Source organism: Neophocaena asiaeorientalis, unplaced genomic scaffold (genome assembly GCF_003031525.2).
Source record: "Neophocaena asiaeorientalis asiaeorientalis breed wild unplaced genomic scaffold, Neophocaena_asiaeorientalis_V1.1 scaffold114, whole genome shotgun sequence".
NCBI lineage: Eukaryota > Metazoa > Chordata > Mammalia > Artiodactyla > Phocoenidae > Neophocaena > Neophocaena asiaeorientalis.
This window is the reverse complement of record NW_020173116.1, coordinates 9,480,569-9,503,848: the sequence shown is the minus strand read 5'-3', so window position 1 is coordinate 9,503,848 and position 23,280 is coordinate 9,480,569. Positions and strand designations below refer to the sequence as shown.

General features: G+C 36.4%; 1 protein-coding gene across 3 annotated transcripts in view; it reads right to left on the bottom strand.

Moving 5' to 3' along the window:
• Positions 1 to 23,280, bottom strand: part of EIF5B (eukaryotic translation initiation factor 5B) — a 67,745-nt gene that overhangs the window by 30,212 nt on the left and 14,253 nt on the right. For 2 of the 3 annotated variants that reach the window (XM_024743720.1, XM_024743721.1), the window contains exons 2-10: positions 21,971 to 22,005; positions 15,200 to 15,325; positions 15,014 to 15,098; positions 13,672 to 14,347; positions 12,353 to 12,570; positions 11,797 to 11,947; positions 5,443 to 5,538; positions 4,857 to 4,946; positions 3,192 to 3,266 (exon numbers count right to left, since the gene is read on the bottom strand). In XM_024743720.1, the coding sequence (XP_024599488.1) occupies positions 3,192 to 3,266; positions 4,857 to 4,946; positions 5,443 to 5,538; positions 11,797 to 11,947; positions 12,353 to 12,570; positions 13,672 to 14,347; positions 15,014 to 15,098; positions 15,200 to 15,325; positions 21,971 to 22,005 (1,552 nt within the window). The remainder of the gene's footprint in view (positions 1 to 3,191; positions 3,267 to 4,856; positions 4,947 to 5,442; positions 5,539 to 11,796; positions 11,948 to 12,352; positions 12,571 to 13,671; positions 14,348 to 15,013; positions 15,099 to 15,199; positions 15,326 to 21,970; positions 22,006 to 23,280) is intronic. The other variant, XM_024743722.1, reaches the window with a different exon arrangement.

Here is a 23,280-nt window from a genome sequence, read left to right as displayed (position 1 = left end):
CAAATAAAGGTCAGAGGTGCAGGAAAAAAATGAAGCACAACAAAAGCTAAGAATGTGGGTAAACTTAAATATATACTGACTGCTTTTTTTAAAAAGCGATTATGGGGTTTAAAACAGAATTAAAATTAATGAGAACAATGGTATATAAATTGAGAATTGGTTAAATGTTGTTTATGTATTCTTTGGTCATTACATTGCCTGGAAAGAATATAATAGTAGACAGTGATAGTTCAAAGATCCATGTCAGGCCCAGTCGGAGGGCTGAGGAGCACTGGTCTGGGTTGGGCAGAGCGAGGGAAGGCAGGGTGCAGCCGTTGTGCGGCATAGTCCCCCAACCTGCTGCCAGCTCTGTAGCCTGTCAGGCCCCAGCACTGTCTGCTGATCTCGGGCTGGAGCCATGGGGGTGCTTGGGGGAGGTTTAACACTAAGGGTATTCCCTATTGTGGCTTTTAAAGGTCTTCCATTTTCTCAGATTGCTTTCTTTTCATCCCTCCGTGCTGTTCCCGCACCCCTGGCAAGGACCTACCTTTCAAGGTCCCCCTCAAGTGTGCCCCTCTAGAAGTCTTCTACAGCCCCTTCCTCACCCCTCATCCAACACACTTAGGTGTCTCCTTTGGGCCCCACAGAAATGTCTGCACACCACTGTTAGGGCTTCGCTCCTTCAACAACGAAACGTGTTTATTGGCGCCTGCTATTTGCCAGGCACAGTTTTTTAATTTCTGCATTAGTTTCTGTCTCTCATCAGATTTGAGGGCAGGAGCCATCTCGTTATGGAATCCGTAGAGGGAGAGGGGACGAGGCAGGCTTTGGAATCAGGCCCAGGCGGCTCCAGATGCAGGTCCACCACTTAAGGACAGCTGCCCGCCCTCTGACAACTTTCCTAACCCCCTCAGCCTCTCTCAGCTTTTGTGAGGATTTAAAAGGCATCTATCAGGAAAGGGGGAGGAATTACACAGAGCAGTTGCCCACCCATCCATTTATTCTTGCACAGATCCTTGTTTGGGGTGTCTAATGTGCAAAGCACTGCCACAGGCATTGCAGGGAACAGAGAAATCAGTCCTCATCTTCTAGTGGGGCTGATGTGAGAGGAGGAGATAAGGACTAGGAGGAGGAATACTGGATGAGAGGATGGAGAGAAAGGGAAAAAAAAAAAGATCCACGTGAAAACTCTCCAGAGTAACCACTAAAAGTAAGCAGAAAAGTACAAAACTTCCAAGCTCATGAAAGGAGAAAAAATTCAAATAATTTCTAACCAAAAGATGGTTAGAAAGGAGAGAAAAGAGAGTCGGCGAGAAGATGGCGGAAGAGTAAGACGTGGAGATCGCCTTCCTCCTCACGGATACACCAGAAATACATCTATACGTGGAACAACTCCTACAGAACACCTATGGGGAAGGGTGAGTTTTGACAGGGCGAGAGAGAGTCATGGACATATACACACTAACAAACGTAGTAAGGTAGATAGCTAGGGGGAAGCAGCCGCAAGGCACAGGGATATAAGCTCGGGGCTTTGGGACAGCCTGGAGGGGTGGGAGGGGGAGAGTGGGAGGGAGGGAGACGCAAGAGGGAAGACACATGGGAGCACATGTATATGTATAGCTGATTCACTTTGTTATAAATCAGAAACTAACACACCATTGTAAAGCAATTATACCCCAATAAAGATGTTAAAAAAAAAAAAAAAAGAAAGGAGAGAAAAAGAAACAGAACAAGAAGAACTTAATAAGATGATAAATATAAAATCAATATACTTTATTAACTCTATCAAATATTAGATGTAATGGGCTAAGTACTCTAGGTAAAATATAAAAATTGACAAACTGGATTTAAAACCTCAACTATATGCTGTTTAAGGATATAGAAAGTGTAATAAAGACAGAAGAAGATCATGTAAATTAAAGCTGGTATAGCTATTAATATCAGATAAAGTAGACTTTAAGGCATCACTAGACATAAAATGACAAAACAGTTATTTCATCAGAAAGATATAAGATTACATTCATCTAATAATATAGCACCAAAATATATAAAGCAAAAATTAATATAACTCATGGAGAAACAGACAACCTACAAGCACGATGGGAGATTTGAACACACAACTCTCAGTGAGAGAGAGAAAAAGCACACCAGAAAAAAAACTCAGAACAGAACATAAGAGGTGAACAAAATGATCAGCAAACTTAACTAAATATAGGTAACAAGTCACCCAACTAATGCAGAATATAAACTCTTTCCAATCACATATGAAACATTCATAATAATTTACAGCCCAACAAATGGTTGGTTAAGTCGACGTATTTCAAAGGACAGAACCATGTATTTTTCTGATCACAATGAAGTAACAAAGATACGTAAAGTCCTCACTTTCATAAATTAAGAAATATACTTCTGGGCTTCCCTGGTGGCACAGTGGTTCAGAGTCCGCCTGCCGATGCAGGGGACACGGGTTCGTGCCCCGGTCCGGGAAGATCCCACATGCCACGGAGCGGCTAGGCCCATGAGCCATGGCCGCTGAGCCTGTGCATCCGGAGCCTGTGCTCCGCAACGGGAGAGGCCACAACAGTGAGAGGCCCGCGTACGGCAAAAAAAAAAAAATATATATATATACTTCTAAATAAATCCCAGGTAAAAGTTAATATATCAAAATAGAAAATTTAAAATTCAACGTATCAGACCTTACAGAATTTGGCTAAAGCCAGGCTTAAAGAAAAATTTGTAGTTTTAAAAAACGACTGAAAAAACAGAGCCAAATATTCATTTCAAAAAGTTAGCAAAACGCCAGCAAATTAAACCCTAAAAAAGACAGGAAGAAATGACAAAAACACTTTTTATTCATAGTGATTAGGAACTAAACAATTCATTTGTATTATCTTTGTATTATATTTTAAGTTCAAGAGGTTTTTTTGGTAGGCTAGCTTTAATAACTTATCCCCATTTGTAACATTATCACTCTGAGAAAAAATGTATTCTAAAGCCTAGGCAACTATCTTACAAATGACTTTCTGAAAAACCATTTATTAATAAAATCAGGATCCATATGAGGACTTAGGAACCATGGCAATGGAGAGAGCAAGACTGGTCTCTATCCCCAGGAATGTTCATACAGCTTTCATCATCGGGAGACTATTTCTTTAATATACACACCTCCAATAACCACCGGACTTATCAATGTGTGCTTACGAGCTACTCACCTGTTTCTCTCTCCTCATCACTAGCCATAGCTTCCCAGTCATCCAATCCAGCATCCTCAGTTTCTTCTTCCTCTTCTGTAAATAAGATTTTCATTAAAGACACAGAATATATTTAGACAGATAAGATTGCTTTTAGGAAAAGAAAATTATGTAGAAAACTATCCTGACATAAAGAAATAAATGTTTTAGTTATGCAAAAAGTATGTACACAATTTCATTACCTTTGGAACTAGTTTTCAATATACCTACCATGTTAAATCCTCTACTATTACTAAATGCTTCACAATTTCCTCGTGTTTTGAATACACTATATTAAACTTAACGCAGATTTCATATTTGAGGTAATTAAAATATTAGCAACTCATTGAAATGTTCCTTTAGATCTTGAAAAGGGTAAATGATGGCATTCAGTTCTTGAGGATAAAAGAAATTTCACATATATCTTCTTTTTGATCTTCAACCTATACTTTATACAGAAGAATGTACTGTTTATTTTGCTTTAACCTCTACAAATACATATAAATACAACTTAAATTACATAGTTGGAGGTACAAATCTACACTTCTATTCCAGTTGAAAATAAGAACCGTACATTGTGCTTACAACCCAAAAAATAGCCAGAAAGGTATAATTTTGAATTTATAGACTTTAAACTCTCATTAACAAAAATGACTCTTTTTACTGAAATCTAATCAAGCAAAATTATTCTCAAATGAAAGGAAGATGAGATTGGGACACTGTAGTATTTGTTTCCCTGTCATAATTACTATTTGTCAACAAGTTTGGACACGCCTTCTTGAGGAGGAAATGAGTCAGAAACAGATACCCCTAACTCCTCCTAAATTAGCAATTCTTTCTAGTGCTACAAATATCACCTAAAATAGGGAACTGCTGTTAAGTCTATCAATGTGAATTTCTCTAATCTCATCCTGTTAAGCTGAGGTGTGCCCACGAAAATGATCCTTTTTATATTGAGAATAGGAGGGGAAGAAAAATAGGATCAGTAATACCTTTCACCAGTGTGGGTCAGTCTTAACATTCTCTAAAGCTGCTCCCATTCCTGTCTTTAAACACTGGAGATTCTCTTGATTTTACGAAACATACATTTAGCCAGCCTCTGGCTCTCCTAGCAACAGCTATCTCATGAATTAGAACAATGTTTATCTTAAAGAAAAAAAAAAATCCAGAGATTTTCTCCAATCTCAAAACACACACACAAAATGAGTAAGTTGAATCCTCTTACTAATTTAGTAAACAGAAGCTGACCTCTATAAAGATTTTAAAACACCAATTTTTATGACTCTTAATAAAAGTTCTAATTAAAAATGCTTCCAATTTGCTTCCGAAGGATTAAATAAAGAACTTTAGTTTTTCTTGGTACCGCTTAAGAATTCTGACCCATAAATAAAAACATCAGAGAAAATCCAAATACCTCTCTCTATCCTCTCCACAAAACATTTTACCAACACTACTGTAAAGAACAAAAGTGATTCAAGTCTCACCTCTACACTTTTTTCAGTGGAAATGAAATGATTTAGAGAAAAGAAAGAACTATGAAGAAGGCCATCCTGCCAGACATTTGGTTTCCCCAAACTAACGATAACCAAGACAACTTATGACACATCAGTGATATTTAACAGGAATTAGTTAGTCAACACTACTGACCTGGTTCAACAGGAGGTGGTGTCTCTTCTTTTTCAGGTACTCCTTGTTCCACAACTTCTACAGCAGCACTTAACTCCACTGGTTCACATACTGAAAAAAGGAACAGAAACCAAGTTAACAATACTTTTCAGTGCATAATTTCTGTTAGGATACTCTATTAAGTACTGAATAAAAACCAGTAGTACAACCTAAATTCTTTAGCAAGTTTAGAAAACATTTAAATATCAGCTATGCATTGTTGTTTTTTTAAAGAGGAAACTAGTTTTTCTTTCTGCTCAAGAATAGAATGTAAAATTACAGAAGGTTGAGAAGGAAACAGAAAACATAAGAATGATAGTTGTGCTTTTCAGAGTTAAGAACAGTTATTCATAGCATAGGATCCACATTCTTCAAACAAAAGTACTTTTCCATTAACCTGTCATTTGAATCCGTTGAGAATGATAATAACAAGAAACAAGGTACAGGAAGTAAGTTTCAGTATGCAATTCTGATTTGCTGATTTCTTTTTAAGACTTCTGTCTTGAAGCTTATGGGGGAAAAGGCAAACAAAACTGTTTCTAAATCACAGGCTATTTTGTATGCAAACCTTTATTTTCCAGCTGCTGTGGTGTTTTTTTCTTCTTTTTATCTTCATAAATTGGCCTTTTCTTTGGCAAAGAGTCTTTTGATGGCACTTCAACACCTGAGGGATAAAAATGGAAAATTTCAGGGTTTATACTACTTGCTTGTCACCTAAGAAATACTACTTAAGAAGATAACATTTTATTCACCTCAGAGATACATACCCTAAAATATAAAGGAACGTTCATGGAAAACCCTCTTTTTTAATGTAAGGTATTTTAAATTTTATATACGTTTAAATTCCATCTTTTTGGTGTCCAGTTCTGTGACTTTTGACAAATGCATGTAGTTATGCAACCACCATCATAATGAAGATGCAGAACAGTTCCATCACCCTGTGCTGCTCTGGGAAGTTAAACCCTATTCACATCTTTATGCCCCTGGCAGCTACTGATCTGTTCTCCAACCCAAAACATGTGCTCTTTCCAGAAAGTCACAGAAATAACACTTTACAGTCTGGCTATCACCATAATGGATTTGAGTCATCCTCGTTACTATATGTACCAGTACTTCATTTCTTTTTATTGCCGAACAGCATTCCATTGTATGGATGTACCACAGTTCCCTTATTCGACAGACAGCTGAAGGACATTTGAGTTCTAGTTTTTGAAATTATGAATAAAGCTGTTAGGAACATTTGCATGCAGATTTTTCTGTGAACATTTCTCTGGGGTAAATACTGTGGAGTGGGAATGATGGGACATTAAGATAAATATGTACAGTTGACTCTTGAACAACATGGGGGTCAGGGCTGCCAACTCTCCGCGCAGCTGAAAATCTGCATATACCTTATAGTCAGCCCTCCGTATCCATGATTCCTCCATATTCATGGTTCTGCATCCTCAGATTCAACCAATCACAAATTGTGTAGTTACTGTAGTATTTATTATTGGGAAAAAAATCCACCTATTAAGAAAACCCACACAGTTCAAACCCGTGTTGTTCAAGGGTCAACTGTATTTAAATTTGTAAGAAACTGCCAACTGTTTTCTAAAGTGGCTTTACAATTCTGCATTCCCACCAGTAATACATGAGAGTTCCAACTGCTCTTACCAGCATTTGGTAAAGACAGATGTTGGGTTCTTTTAAATTTACATATTCTAATAAATGTGTAGTGATATCTCACAGTGGTCTTAATTTGAATCTCCCTAATGATGTCGAGCAGTCTTTCCATGTGCTTATACTAAATAGTTTCTTGGTGAAGTGTCTCTTCAAACTTTTGCCCATTTTTAAATAGGATTGTTTTTCTCATTGTTGAGTTTCAAGTTATCTTTATATATATTTTTATGCACACACACATACACATAGTTACCACGTATGACTTTCAGGTATTTTCTTTGAATTCTCTCAATGGTGTCTTTTGCACAGCAAAAGTTTTTAACTGGACTTCAATTTTATAATTTTTTCCTTTTATGGATTATGCTTTTGAAGTTGTAACTAAGCACTCCCTGCCTAACACAAACTCACAAAGATCTTCCCCTATGTTTTCCTCTAAAATTTTTGTGTGTGTGGTACGCGGGCCTCTCACTGTTGTGGCCTCTCCCGTTGCAGAGCACAGGCTCCGGACGCGCAGGCTCAGCGGCCACGGCTCACGGGCCCAACCACTCCGCGGCATGTGGGATCCTCCCGAACCAGGGCACGAACCCGTGTCCCCTGCATCGGCAGGCGGACTCTCAACCACTGCGCCACCAGGGAAGCCCTAAAAGTTTTTAAGTTGTATATTTTATATGTAGATCTACAATCCATTTTGAGTTAAATTTTATATAACGATTGAGATTTAGGACTAAGTTTTTTTGTTTTGAGGTTTTTTTTTTTTACACAATGTCTAACTGTTCCACTATCACTTGTTGTAAACATCATATTTTATCTACTGAATTGTCTTTTCCTATGACAGAAAAAAAAAACCCTGACCATACGTAGACTCTATCTGTTCTACTGATCTATTTGTCTATCCTTTTGCCAGTATCACACTGTAGTGATTACTGTTTTTACAGTTAGTCTTGAAATCAGATAGTGAGTCCTCCAAGGTTTGTTCTTTTTCAAAAATACTTTGGCCATTCTAACTCCTTTATCTTTTCATACACATTTTAGGAATAGCTTATAGATATCCACAAAATATTCTGCTGCAATTTTGACTGAGATTGCACTGAATCTACAAATCAGTTTAGGAGAACTGATACCTTAACAACATCAAATCTTCCAATCCATGAATGCAACATCTCTCCATTTACACAGGTCTTTGATTATTTTCGTCAGTGTTTTATAGTTTTCAGCATATAGATTCCACAAATACTAAGTGTTTCAATGACTTTTATGGGGGGGGGTACTGTAAATGGTACCATTAATTTTTTATTTTTACTGTTAATTGCAAGCATATAGAAATACAGTTGATATTTGCATACTGGTCTTATCTATAATCTTGTTAACCTCACTTATTAGCTGTAGGACTTTGTGGGGGGTAGATTCCATGGGATTTTCTATGTAGACAACTGCCATCTGTGAATAGATAGACTTACTTCTTCCTTCCAGTCTGCATGCCTTTATTTCTATTTTTGCCTAGTTGCCTGAGTTAGGACATTCCAGTGCAATGTGCAATGATTGTGATGAGAGTGGATATCTTTGCCTAAATCACAATATTAGTGTTTATTAGTATTCAGTCATTCACCAGTAACTGAAAATTGTATGTTTTTTGTAAATGTCTTATGTCAGGGAAGGAAGTTCCCTTCTATTCTCAGTTTGTGAATTTTTATTATACGTGAATGGTGAATTTTGTCAAATGATTCTTCTCCATCTATTGAGATGATCATGTAGATTTTCTTCTTTAGTCTATTAATATGGTGAACTATTTATTTATTTTTAAATACTGAACCAACCCTGCATTCCCAGGATAAAACCCACTTGGTCATGATAGATTAACCCTAAATATAAATATACGCACATAAGCATAAATATTTATATAGTTGACCCTTGAATAACACAGGTCTGAACTACACAAATACTTATACTCAGATTTTTTTCACTAAATATGTATTATATTATAGTACTAGAAGATCCACTGCTGGTTCAATATGTGGATGTGGAACTGTGGATACAGAGGGCCAATTAGAAAATTATACACAGGTTTGTGCCTGCATGGAGAGTTGCCCCTAACCCCTAGATTGTACAAGGGTCAATTGTACTGCTGGAATCAAACTGCTAATATTTTGTGGAAAAATTCTGCATCTTTGTTCATGAAGGATATTGGTCTGCAGTTTTCCTTTCTCGTAATGTCTTTGTCTCACTATGATATAAGGGCATGCTGTCCTCATAAAATGAGTTGGGTAGTTCTGGAAGATAATGTTCATAACTAGCAGTATTTCTTCCCTAAATATTTGTTAGAATTCCCAAGTGAAATCATAGAGGCCTGGAGTTTTCTTTGTTGGAAATTTTTTTTTAACTTAGATAAAATGTAAGTAGATATAGGAGTATATTTTTTAAATAGGTATAGGACTACCCAGGTTATGTATTTCTTTGCATGTTGGTTGTTTGTGTCTTTTAGGGGAATGTGTACTCGCTGTATGCTTAGTAGTTACAGGCTAAAGGCTATGGAACAGACTGAAAAGGTAACCTGCTACACAATTCAGCGTAATTATCCGAAAATATCTGCAGATACACTAAGAACACATTTTGAGCTCAATGAATAAGTTTTATATTATTCTAGGTAATGAATGTGTAAATAATATTTACCTAACAAGGCAGCTTTTAAAGATATGGTGAGACGTAGCATGTAGTATCTTTTCAATGAATGCACTTGTGGAGGGCCGTTAATGTCACGTTAAGAAGTTTGGACACTTTTATTAACAGACAATAAGGAACCCATAAGAGGGCAAAAACTGAGCAACACTATGAAGAATAAGAAAAGAGACTAGGGCCAGAGATGCTACTTGAGAGACCATCTCTTCCAAGCCTGTCCTAAAGATTGATGCCAAGTTCACAATTTTAAATAATTTTCAGCTCATCTTGTAAATACAAGTCAAGCTACTCCATAAAACAGCATTTCTGAGATTGGCAAATTACTCCCTACGTGGTCCTATCCCAATTTCTCCATGAGTGCTTGTAGCCTGTCAGATAGCCACAAGTCAAATCTGATATTTGGGTGCTAGTTGTACTCAAATTTGTTCTTTACTTTTGTTTTTTAAAAAGCTATATCCCCAACTGAGAATAAGACTTTCTGAAATCTAAGTACTGTGTTTCTCTACATTTACTGCTCCCAGCTGACCATATAATGCATAACAAAGAGCTGGTCACACAGATCAATTAAATCTCAGTTCTAGGTCCTTGGACAAGCTGTTAAAGTTTTCTGAGTCTCCATTTTTTCATCTATATGATGGGAATGAAGATATTTATGAGGAAATAATGTCAAAGGTAACATCAGGTATATACTAAATACATAATACATGGTAGCTCTTACTTTAATTATAGCATAAGCACCAAAATTACTATAATATAAAAATCTGTGGAACGTAAGGACAGGACATTAAGAGAGGTCCCAAAATATTCTTCTCAAAGGAGCAAAGACACTATTTTAAATCATCTTACCTGTCAAAAACATAACTGATTAAATGCTCAGATTATGGTCTCTAAACTAAAAGGAACCAAGGTTCCCTGGGTAAACAGTTGATTTCAAGGTCTAGAGGAGAAAATGTGCAAGATGAGCCTGGGATATCTCGTGGTGTTAGAAAGCAAGGAAGAGGTCCAAGAATACAGTAGTCAAGTGAAAAAGTCACAGGGACCAACCTGAATGACTTCCTGCTAGCCAAAGATGGTATAATTTGAGTATCAAAAGCATAAATGGGGCTTCCCTGGTGGCGCAGTGGTTGGGAGTCCGCCTGCCGAAGCAGGGGACGTGGGTTCATGCCCCGGTCTGGGAGGATCCCGCATGCCACGGAGCGGCTGGGCCCGTGAACTATGGCCGCTGGGCCTGCGTGTCCAGAGCCTGTGCTCTGCGGCGGGAGAGGCCGCGGCAGTGAGAGGCCCGCGTACCGCAAAAAAAACCAAACCAAAACAAAACAAAACCATAAATGACTTTAGGAGATGAAAACATATCAATTATATAAAACTCCATTAAGATAAAATGATATACATCCAAAGCAAAATTAAATTCTAAATTTAATACTAAACCTCCACTGGTCACCTTTGGAGGTTAAGGGGACATCAATTTATTATTTTGCAAATTAGTAAAGAAAGGGAAAGAATTAAGCATATTCCCTGGTTTTCCTGCATGAACTGTATTTCAGGGAAAGCTTTTCTTTAGAGAAAGATTCTAGCTAATAAATGCAGAAAGAATGACAGACTATCACAATTCTGCAATTCCTAACGAAGTACTGGATATAGGCAATGATCACCAATTGGAATTAAAATTATTAGATGAAAAGTCAATGAAGAACTTTTCTAATGGACAAGGCTGCCAATAGCTAAACTCACTGATCAATCTTGACATCACCAGAAGGCAAGCAGATCACGTGCCTCCTTACATGAGGCACTTTAGGTGGTAAAGCACCATTAAGAAGTAGCCAAACTGCTAGATCTAAAAAACTACAAGGTATAGAGAAATAAGTTAGCCAACACCAGGAGAATGCAAATAGACAAATCCAGGATAGGAGAAATTCTAGGAAAACATCCAGTATCTTCAACAAATAAATCCATGCCAAAAATAGGGGTGGTACTGGTATCAATGAGAGACAGACATTATCAACCAAATACAACACATGAATTTAATCTGGATCCTGATTTGAACAAATCAATTATAAAAGACATTTTGGAGATAAGTGGAAAAAACTAGACATGGACAACATCTAGATATCAAGGAACTTTGTTTAATATAATAATACATACTACACTTATATTAAAAAGTAAAATGTCCTTATCTGTTAGATATACACACTAAAGTAAAATGTGAGTAAAATCATAATGGCATCTGGAATTCACTTTCAAATACTCCAGGGGAAAAAAGTGGGTGGAGGGGGGACAAAACAAGAATGGTAAATGGTGATAACTGTTGAAACTGAGTGATGTCTACACGGGGACTCATTTTACTATTTTGTATTTTCATTTACAGACATACTATCATTTACACACAAATTTTTATCACAGTATAGATGTCATCTCCCTAAATAATGAAATTATCTCACCTATTCCTTACATTATTATTGGACTTTTTCACAGCATTTTCATAGAATTCTCCTTCTGATTCAATTCAATTCTCCTTTTGACCATTATAGAGATATAACTGCATGAGAGAAGTTTCTAGAGCATTCAGTTAATTAAGAACACCACCTACCCTGAGCTTGTAGAAGTTTAAGGGTAGCTTCGGCTCTGGCTCTGGCTTCTCTCTGGGATTTAGTTAAAAGTTTCCCTTCTTTTTTCAAGCGTTCTTTTCTTTCCTTTTCTTTTTGCTTTTTCCTTTCTCTTTTTTCTTGTTCCAATCTTTCCTATAAAAGAATATGCATCAGACAAAAATTGTATTAGCTTAATGAATTACAAAATTTAAACATAAACAACCCAAATTTCTAACAAAGCTCTTGAGATACATGCAAAGTATTATGTTAGGAGCTTCCAAATGAAAGTACTTTAAATGTTGTACATAATGAGTATTAATTAGTATCACATGAGAGTCGACTATGTGTTGGCAATGATGCACAAGCAACTCCTGTCTGTACCTGAGGAAATAAGGTAGGATTTTCTCTACCCCTTCATCTTATTATTTACATCTGAACAATAATGTAACTGAAATACCATGCAACTAAGAAATTTTTAGAATTAGAAAGCTAGAGATATTTTACAAGAAGCGGATTTAAGTAAAACAAGTCAAAGTCAGCAGCTTCACAATGACATACCTCTTCTTTACGCTTGGCTTCCAATTCTTCAAGGCGTTTTATCCGTTCTTCCTCTTCTCTCTTCTGTCTTTCCTCTTCTTCTTTAAGCTTAGCCAGAGCTTCCTGCATAGCCTTAACTGTGGCTTTGCTAGGTCCTTTTTTCTTCTCTTTATCTTTTTCTTCCTTTTCTCCTTTCTTTTTCTTCTTATCTTTTTTCTTTTTGTCTCCTTCATTGTCATCTACCAAAAAAGAAGAGAGGCAAAGAATATTTTTAAAAGTTGTTTCCTACGGCAATGGTAAGCAAACCCCAGAGTGCAGGAACCATAATGGGCCAGGGCTGATGCCAGCAGCAGGCTAAGGGCTTTGGATATCAAGGCCTCCTGAGCACCTGAGTAACCAGAAGAGCTCCAAACAACGCAGTTGGCCTCCTTAGAAGCCTATAACGCTGGTGCTACTCTGAGTTGTCCTGAGGGATTCAAGAAGATGGGAGGATCCAGTCATCAGGGAGAAGATATACAGTACCTAACATATCTTCTAAATCCATGGTGTCTGAATTCATAAATTCTGTAGCTAGTTTTGCTTCTGTAAGATGGGGATGATAAGAATGATGCCTACCTTAAGGGGATAGACATTAGAAGAATAAAATACAAAAATATAAATACATTCCAAGAACTCTATAGCATTATGCTAAAGAATTAAAGATTATGAAGCTACTTTCTTGATGGTTCTCCTCAAACATGTCCAGGCAGTAAAAATTTGAGTGGTTAAAAAGCTATGTCAATTTTCCCATTAAAAGTTTTCTAGTCTGAAGAAAAATTATATAAGTCATCTGATCTTTGTTTCCATTCTGAATAAGGGGGAAATTTAACTAGAAAGCTTCTTTTTTGCTAATTGGTTCTGGTACAAAAACGTGCCTCAGTATTGCTTAAAAGATGTTAACTAATTTCAGCATGTTACTTTTCCATTTCATAGACCAAATTAGGTTTTTAAAAACAGGAAAGAATTCAGATATTATCTCACACGGAGGTATCAAAAGGAAGAGTAAAGTTTTCATTAGGCAACTTCCAGCCTTCAGCAGCAGCAAAAAATTGTTTTCCACGGTGAAATTCCGTAAAAATCCTAGTTTGTGCACAAATCATTTGAAAGATATTTATACTACATACATAAATGTTTAACAGTGAAAATCAATTAAGAGTACTTAGACCTAATTTTAAGTTTCTTACAATTTAGTACCTTTATAAGCAAGGACAAACAACAAAATGACTTTGGGGCATAATAATCAAAACTTAGGCTGATTATGAATCCAAGACTTTTGCCCTTTCCTCGATATTATTACCAACCTTCTGCAGCTGTGGGAGCCTCTCCTTTCTCTTCAGAGGCAGGAGGTGCTCCAGAATCAAGAGTCACTTTGGATTTTACAGCTTCCTCTTCAGATTTCCTTTGAGATTCTTTTGGTTTACTCTGATCCTTTTTACCAGATTCTAGCTCTTCTTTTTCTTTCAGCTTCCGCAGTTTTGCCTTTTCTTCATCCCGCTTTTTTCTCTCACGCTCTTTCTTTTCTGCCTTCTTTTGAGCCATTGTCTTAATTTTGAAGGAGGAGTCGTCATCTTCATTCCCACTCTCTACATTAGGACCTGGCTTATTTTTCTGATTCTTTTTCTGTCCTTTCCTGGACTGCAAAACTTCATCTGATTCATCACCACTTTCACCAGAAGAATGTACTCTCATACAATCTTTAACTCTTCTACTGCTATCCTCATCCTCTTCTGACCCATCCTGCTTCTTGTTCGATTTCTGAGCTTTCCCTTTAGCTTTTTTGGAGAGTTTACTAAAATCATCATCGTCATCACTCCCAGAGTACATTTCCATTTTGGGTTTTGCAGTCTTTTTTGATTTTGAATCTTTATCTTCCAATTCTTCACTATCATTGTCTTCAAAACTTTGTTTTTTGCCTTTCTGTCCTTTCTTTTTTTTATCTTGTTTTGAGGTGGATTCATCTTCATTATTTTCTGTTGGCTAAAAAATTTCCATTGTTAGAAATATTAACAGAGTTATACTTTTTTTTTTTATTAATTGAAACTCCTCAAAGTCATGTACTTCGTTAAGTACACATGGAAAAATTATCGAAATAATTTTAAAATAATGTTTTTACAAGAATATAAAACTCAAGCAAGTACCAGAAGCTAGCCTAGGCCTCAGGTACATCTCATAATCACCGTAAATTTCAGAATCCAGGTGCTCTGAAGCAAACACTAATCACCAGTCCACATTTACTACCTTCTTCAAATGGCATAAAAAGCCTAAGGGGAAAATTGAAAGAAAAAATATCCATCTCTCTCTCATTACTCTGAGGCTTATCCAATTTCAAAGGATGGAAAGAAGTATCAATAATATAGAAAACTGCGGGTAGAGTTGGGAAATGTTATATTTCCAAACGTACCAATTTTATAAACAGACAACATATCACAAAATACCTTTAGATTCCCAAATAAAGCATCTTTATATTTGTGAAAGGTTTTAAAATGCATTATTGATTCCCTAAAAACTGTTTTCCCCCTTTGGCATCAAATTTTATGGAAACTTTTAACTAACATATATATGTTGCTCAAAGGTTTCCAAAAGCAGTCCCTAAAACTGGAGCTACAAAGAAGCATAAACAGGTATCAACAATCTGTATTTCACCTTTGCTGTAGCAGTTTCTCTGTCAGCTTTGATGCCTTGAGCTTCCCAAGACAATTCTTCCAGTTCTTTCAGGATATCATCTTCACTAGAAATGGATTAAAATATATTTTGAGGTACTGAATTAGTTTAATAAGTAAATCTAGTACCAAAGCTAATAAAAATCAAATATATTTAAAATATACTTACTCAAAATCTTGCTTTTTTTTCTCCTTTTTCTTTTTCCCCTTTGCCTTTTGAGGTTCCTGTTCCTTAGCAGCACCAGCTCCTTCTATTTCTGCAGCCAAGGCATCGAGATCAATGTCATCCTTGGCACTTAAATGAAAACACAGAAGACCTAAATGTTACTCCAGAGCAAAATAATCTGTCACATTCACTTACAGAGAATTTTTTTTTTCACTTTAGCCTTTTTCATGCATTAGCAGCCCACTGAGAAAAATCACTTGGCAAGTTCTTTCATGACAACGCTTGAGTTATAACTACTCATAAGCCTCTCTGTATCTGCTTCAATAAAGTTTGAGTTACACTCAAACCCAGAAAGAGTTATAATGAACAGCTCCAGGAAGAAAATCTAGGTAATCAAGAAAAGGAAATTCATGCTTGTATTCAAGTAACCCTAAAAAAGAAAAAGAAGAAAGAAAGGAAAAGAAAAGGAAATTCACTTTTGTTGATACCAAAGTTTTTTTTGTTGAGTGTCTGAATGGAATTATTTATAAAATGAAGAGAAGTTAAAAGAGAAAAAGATTCTTATTATTTGATTATCAATAACACCTAAATCTTTGGAAACCTTTGCATTTTTACTTGGAATAGCAAAAATTTTAGAGCTCAAAGGGACTTTCATCTAGTCTATTATCTCATTTTACCAAAGGGAAAACAAGATCCACAAAGTTTGAATGCTTTCAGCAAAACATCACCACACATCCAAATCTAAATAAATTAGGAATGATTCAGTAAATAAAATAACCCAAAATCCAGAACCAAACCTGGTCACAATCTTTTACATTCCTGGTTTCATTTCTGGTTCCATCCCACAATGTCCTCCATCTACCAATGTCCTCCATCTACCAATATTACTTGGAGTAATAAACCAAACTAAGTTCCAGTTAAAACCTACAGAAAACAAAGGAGGTCAGTCTGAGATGTACAAGTAGAAAAGGTGTATGAATTCAAATAAATGATACAATCAGAAAACAAAGACCTCACGCAACAGGGCCTCCACTGGTGGATGCCTTGTTGTGAAGATGCTTCACTTCAGTAAAGATAATTCCTAATATGATAAACATAAAGATTATGTAACAAGACACGGAGGACATAGAATTTATCCTCAAGGAGCTTCACAGAAGAGACACAGAGAGAGAGAGAGGGCAAACGAGTAAAAAACCAGGAATTGCAAAATGCTAAATGCCATGAATTAAAGGAATTTTATGCTTTTATAGGTGACCAGAATTGAAATGTGTTCCCTTTTGTCCTACATTTTAGACGGTGTATTTGAGAGGGATCACAGAACACTGAACCACTGTACTGGTGGTGACTTCCCAAAGCACCAAATCCAGAATGAGAAAGTCAGACACTTCCTAGCAGAGGAGAAACCTAGACCCAAGTTACTGAAGGAAAAAAAGGAGTTAACCAGGCAAAGAGAGCGCATATATCAGACACAATGAGCACAAAAACCTAAAGGTAATAACATGTATGGTGCCTCAGGAGGACTCATTAAAAGGTATCTGAATCAACTGAGAAGCTTTTTGTAGGTTACTGATTTCTTGAGCCCACTCAAGATCTAGGGAACCAGAAACTGGGGGTCGGAGCTAGGCAGCGTATTTTTAGCAATCTTTCCAGGTCAGATTTGAATGGTTTTTCTTTTTTTATAAATGAAGAAACTGAGGCACAGAGAACTTGTCCAGGATCACACAAGGCAGAGATGGGATTTGAACCCAGGAAGTTCTGATTCCGAAGTCAAAGATAGTAACCCTGCTGGCATAATCAAATTTGCATTTCAGAAAGCTACCTCTGGTATAAATGATAGGGCAGAATCCCAACTAGTCAAGCAGCAGAAAAAGTAGGAAGCTTTTCTAGCTAATTGGGATGACAAACACACATCTGACTTGCAGCAGTGGCAGGCAAGATGAAGATATATGAGTCAGATAAATACTAAGGAGATCAATCAGCAACACAAATGACCAACTGGTTGTATATAGAAAGGGGGAGGGAAGAATCAAGGATAATTCTCAGGTCTCATCAGGTAACAGAAACCTTAGTCTGGCCCAGCATCAACCATCCGGCCCAGCAGCATGAGATCAACCAGTACCATCTCCAAAGGCAGCTCTGCCAATATTCCACACTACAGCAGATTCCAAGACAGGGTGACAAGGGAAGGTAGTTAATGATAGATGCTTGGCACCTCACCTCCAAAAACTTGCCAGTCCTCATCTGACTCTATTCACCTCATAAAAATAGTTTGTGATTTGCTATACTGCCACAGTATTCATTAACAAACATCTCCAGAATGACAAAACATTGGACTACATCTGTATGCTGCTGAGTTTGAAAAGCTCTTCTGGCTAGTAATAGAAACTAACAGCTTCTGAGTGCTTACTCTTTATCAGGAATTGTGCTGACCAATTACTAGACATACTATATGTCATTTAATCCTCAAAACAACTCTATTAAATTAAGCTTAAAGATGATGATACTTTATAAAAGGCATCCAGCTAGAAAGTTACATACCAGGAACTCAAGCCCAAATCTGACACCAAGATTGTACTGACTTCCTAGAAAATGGGAAATACAGTAATCAAGTTTCTGAAAATTTTTTGACACAGCTACAAAATATATCAATGATATAACAACATGCTTAACAGTCTTACCTACCATGGTTTCTAAAGTGTTCTTTCAATGTGTACTGAACTTCCTACCCCTGATTCAAGAGAATGTCCTAAAATGTCAACCATATTACAAAAGTTCATGAAAGTGACACATAACATCAGCTATTTAACTTGAGACTTTTATACTCTACCTACATTTCAGCCCTACTTTCCTACCTACCCATTACATACTACAGCTTAAAGATTTCAATGAACCAAGAGTCAAATCTACAATCCAGTCATGCTGATAATGAAAGCTTTAAAACCTTTAAGGAATGTGTAAGAGTATTTTTATGTAGGTACATCTTTATGGAGATCATTTTTCCTTTATCAAAGCTACAGTATTCTTACTAATATTTGCCCTTCCAGCCCCAATCCTTTATTCTAAACTTACTGCAGACTTCCAGAAATAAAAGGCAATTTTCTATGGTATTCAACTCAGTGTTTTCACAGGCCACATTCCTCCATCATCAGGACAGAAAAAATGTTATAACTTAATGGCCTTTGAACAGTGAAGCTATTGGGACTTCCCTGGTGGCGCAGTTGTGAAAAATCTGCCTGCCAATGCAGGGGACATGGGTTTGATCCCTGCTCCGAAAAGATCCCACATGCCACGGAGCAACTAAGCCCGTGCGCCACAACTACTGAGCCTGTGCTCTAGAGCCCGCACATCACAACTACTGAAGCCCACACGCCTAGAGCCCGTGCTCTGCAGCAAGAGAAGCCACTGCAGTGAGAAGCCGATGCACCGCAACCAACAGTAGCCCCTGCTTGCCGCAACTAGAGAAAGCCCATGCACAGCAACAAAGACCCGATGCAGCCAAAAATAAAAATTAATTTTTTTTAATGAAGCTATTAAAAATATTGCATATGTAGTTTTTTTAAGAAACAGCCAAACTACTTTCTAAAGTGGCTTTACCATTTAATATTCACAACAACAATGAATGGAGATGTGTATTTTTTCCACATCCAGTATTTAGTATTTTTCCACATCCAGCCGGTATTTAGCATTATGGCTACTTTTCCTTTAAGCTGTTCTAATAGATGTGTGGTGATATCAAGGTCTTCCTTTGCATTTCCTTAAAGGCTAGTGAAGTTAAACGTTTCTTCGTGTACTTTGCCATACATATACATTCCGTGAAATGTGTCTTCATATCTTTTACCCTTTTCTAATTGGATTTTCTTTTAATGTTGAGTTTTGAGAACTCTTTATATGCCCTTTATGAGTCATCAGTCAGATATGTGGTTTACATATACTTTCTTCCAATTTGTAGCTTTTCATCCACTTAACAGGGTTTTTTAACCAGAGCAAAAATTTTGAATTTTCATGAGGTACCATTTATCAAGTTTTTTCTTTATGCTTTTGGTGTCATGAAAAAGAACTTTGCACCAACTCATAGGTCCTGAAGATTTTTAACTATGTTATATTCCAAAAGTTGGGTATTTTAATGTTTTGTATTTTGATCTTTTGCCTATGGTTATCCAACTGCTCCAGCAACATTTCAACTATCCATCCTATATACATAAAATTGCTTTTGCACCTTTGTCAAAATCCACTTGGCTATACTTGTATGGGGCTATTTCTAAGTCCTCTATTCTGCTCTATTGATTTACGTCTTTCCCTCTGACACTAATAAACTGTCATGATTAAGGTAGCTATACAAAAAGTCTTGAAATCAGAGTGATTGCTTTTATTCTTATCAGAATTGTTTTATTATTAATTCCTTCAAACTTTTCAAATAAATTTTGGAATATTCTTGTGTGAATTTACAAAAAGAATCTTGCTGTAATTTTTATTTAATTTTATTATTTTTTTTTTAATTTTTGGCTGTGTTGGGTCTTTGTTGCTGTGCACGGCCTTTCTCTAGTTGTGGTGAGTGGGGGCTACTATTCGTTGTGGTCCATGGGCTTCTCATTACCGTGGCTTCTCTTGCTGCAGAGCATGGGCTCTAGGTGTGTGGGCTTCAGTAGTTGCGGCACGCGGGCTCAGCAGCTGTGGCACACAGGCTTAGCTGCTCCGCAGCATGTGGGAACTTCTCGGACCAGGGCTCAAACCCATGTCCCCTGCATTGGCAGGTGGATTCTTAACCACTGCGCAACCAGGGAAGTCCGTCTTGCTGTAATTTTAATAGTAACTGCATTAACTGTATGTGAATTTAAAGAAAACCAACATCTTTATTATGTTGAGTTTTCCAATTCATGAACACCATATTTCTCCATTTATTTAGATCTTCTTTGATTTCTTTCATCAGTGTTTTGCGATTTTCACAAAATTCGTATTTAATTTTTAAAGTAATCTGAAGTGGTATTTTTAATTTCTGTTTCTACATACTCATTTCTAATATACAAAATGTGACTGAATTTTTTATGTTGATCTGGTATACTGCAACCTTGTTGAACCCACTTATTAGTTCTTTGCACTAAGCAAGGAGTTATGATTTGAAATCAAAAGTACAACCCACCCCCCAAAAAAAACTAGACTTCATCAAAATTTAGAATATTTGCTGTGCAAAAGACCATATGAAGGGAATTAAAAAAAACAAGCCACAAAGTGGAAGAAAATATCTGCAAACTACATATCTGAAAAAAAAAAAACTAGTATCTAGACTATGTAAAGAACTCTCAAAACACATCAGTAAAAACCCAAACAATCCAATTAGAAAATGGACAAAAGGCATGAAAAGACATTTCACTAAAGAGTATTTACAGATGGCAAATAAAGGATGTTCCACATCAATAAGCATTTGGAAAATGCAAATTAAAATCACAATGGGATATCACTACACCATCAGAATGTCCTCTCCCCAAACAACAGTGATAATAACCAGTGTTTGCTGAAGATGAAGAGGACCTGGATCACGCACACATTGCTAGTGAAAATGTAAGCTGGTACAGCCACTCTGGAAAACAGTCTATCATTGTCCTGGAAAACTAAAAAGGTACTTACCATATGACCCAGCAATTGCACTCATGCACATTTATCCCACGGTAACAAAAAATTTATCTCATGCAGAAACTTGTAGACAAATGCTTGTAGCAGCTTCATTTGCAACAGCCAAAAACTGGAAACAACCCACATGTCCTTCACAATGGGTGAATGGTTAAATAAACTGTGGTTCATCCCCATTCCATGGAATACTATTCAGCAATAAAATGGAATGAACTATTGATACATGCAACAACTTGGACGGATCGCAAGAAAATCAGACTGACTGGAAAGAAGCCAATTCCCAGAGGTTATATACATATATGATTCCACTTATAAAATTTTTTATTTTCAAAAATTCACATAAGTACAGAAAAGATTCATGGTTACTAGGGTTTAGTGAGAGGAGGTGCACAGAAAGGAGATGATTATGGTTACAAATGAACAACATGAGAGATCCCTGCAATGATGGTCTGTATTTTGACTGTGGTAGTGAATATACAAATCTGCACATGTGATAATACTGTATAACACTAAACACAAACATACACATGTGCTAGTGCAAGTGAAACTGGGAAAATCTGAATATGATCAGTGAACTATATCGGTGTCAATATCCAAGTTGTGATACTGTACAGTTTTACAAGATGTTATCATTAGAGGAAACCGAATAAAAGACACAGGAATCCCTCTGTATTAATTCTTACAACTGCGTGTGAATCTATAATAATCTTAAAAGGTTAATTAACAAAACTGAACACTGTTTAAAGGAGAAGGCAAACCTCAAACTGAGAAAAAAAATTTTTGCAATACATATATCTGATGAAAGATTTGTCTATAATATATAAAAAAATTCCTATGACCCAACATTAAAGAACACAATTTTTAAATGGGCAAATGATTTCAACACTTAACCAAATGAGATACAATGATGGGAAATAAACACATGACAAGATGGTCAGTAACACTAGCTAATAAGGAAATGTAAACAAAATCACAATGAGATGCCACTACACAGCCACCAGAATGACTAAAATGAAGGGCTGATAATATTAAGTGTTGAGAGAGGATGTGGAGCAACTGGAACACACCTCAAGAGGGAATGCAAAACTGGCACAGCCACTTTGGAAAAGACAGTTTGGCAGTTTCTTCAAGTTAAACATACACACTTACCATATGACCCAGCAATCCCACTCCCAGGTATTTACCTAAGAGAAACGAAAACATATGTCCACACAAAGACTTGTACTCAAATGTTCACAGCAGCTTTATTCATAATCACAAGAAGCTGGGAAAAAAAACCTAAATATCCAACTACCAGATAATTCATAAACAAATTGTCATCTACCCACACAAAAGGATACTACTCAATGATAAAAGTAAAGAATGTTACACACACCAACATGGATGAATCTCAAAAGAGATTATTTTACGTGACACCCAGCCAGCCAATAAAGGCTACCTTCTCTATGATTCTAGTTATAGGAATTTTTAGAAAAGTGAAAACTACAGTGACCCCCCCCACACACAAAACACAAAAGCTACAGGGATTTTTGGCCAGAAAGGACTGCCTACAAAGGGTCATGAGGGAACTTTTTGGGTTAATGGAAATATTCAGTATCATGATTGTGGTGAAAGAAGCACAACTGTATAATTTATCAAAGTTTATTAACTCCACACTTTAACTTTGTGTATTTTATGTCAATTACACCTCAAAGAAGAGAATTTAAATTTCTAGGGATACTATAAAAACGGATGAGAAAAAAAAAAGAAAAAAGAAAAAAAAAAAACGGATGAGAAGTTACAGAATGGATTTATCAGTTTACTGAAAACAGTTAAGGTTAAAATTACATATACCTAATATAAGTCATTTTACCCATTTTTATAAGTTAGGAAAATAAGAATCAACATATAATATTTTTATAACACCTTAATTTCTATTAACACATGTAATATGTAACTAAAATGACATTACTGTGAAGGAATCTTTTAAAAACATGGTATTTCTTTATTAATTGTATGTAAAAGGCATGTGATCAACTTTCGTGCTTGGCTTTTTGGAATAATCAAAAATCATACATAAAAATAAAAAATGAGACACTTCACTTTGAGATCAATACACTAAAAGCCTTTTAAATACACATAATATAACCAAAAAAAAGTTCACTGTAAAGAAGTAAAAGAAAAATTAACTTGTTTGCAAATCTCCTCTCAACTCCGAACTGACAAATTTCATTTATTAATGACAGACATTTTCCACTAAAAAGTTGTCTGATTTAAGTTCTACAAGAATATAGGAAATCCAACCCTTTCCCAAATTATTCCACAATTCAAAATCTCCAAGCTTCCTAGGATTCTCTCCTACCAACCCCCCTTCTCCAATGTCTCTTTATTTTTACCCTCTGAGGAGGTCTTACATCCTGGCTCAAAATTTCTCTGACACTGAGAGGTGGGGGTCTATGCCCCTCCCCTTTAATATGAGA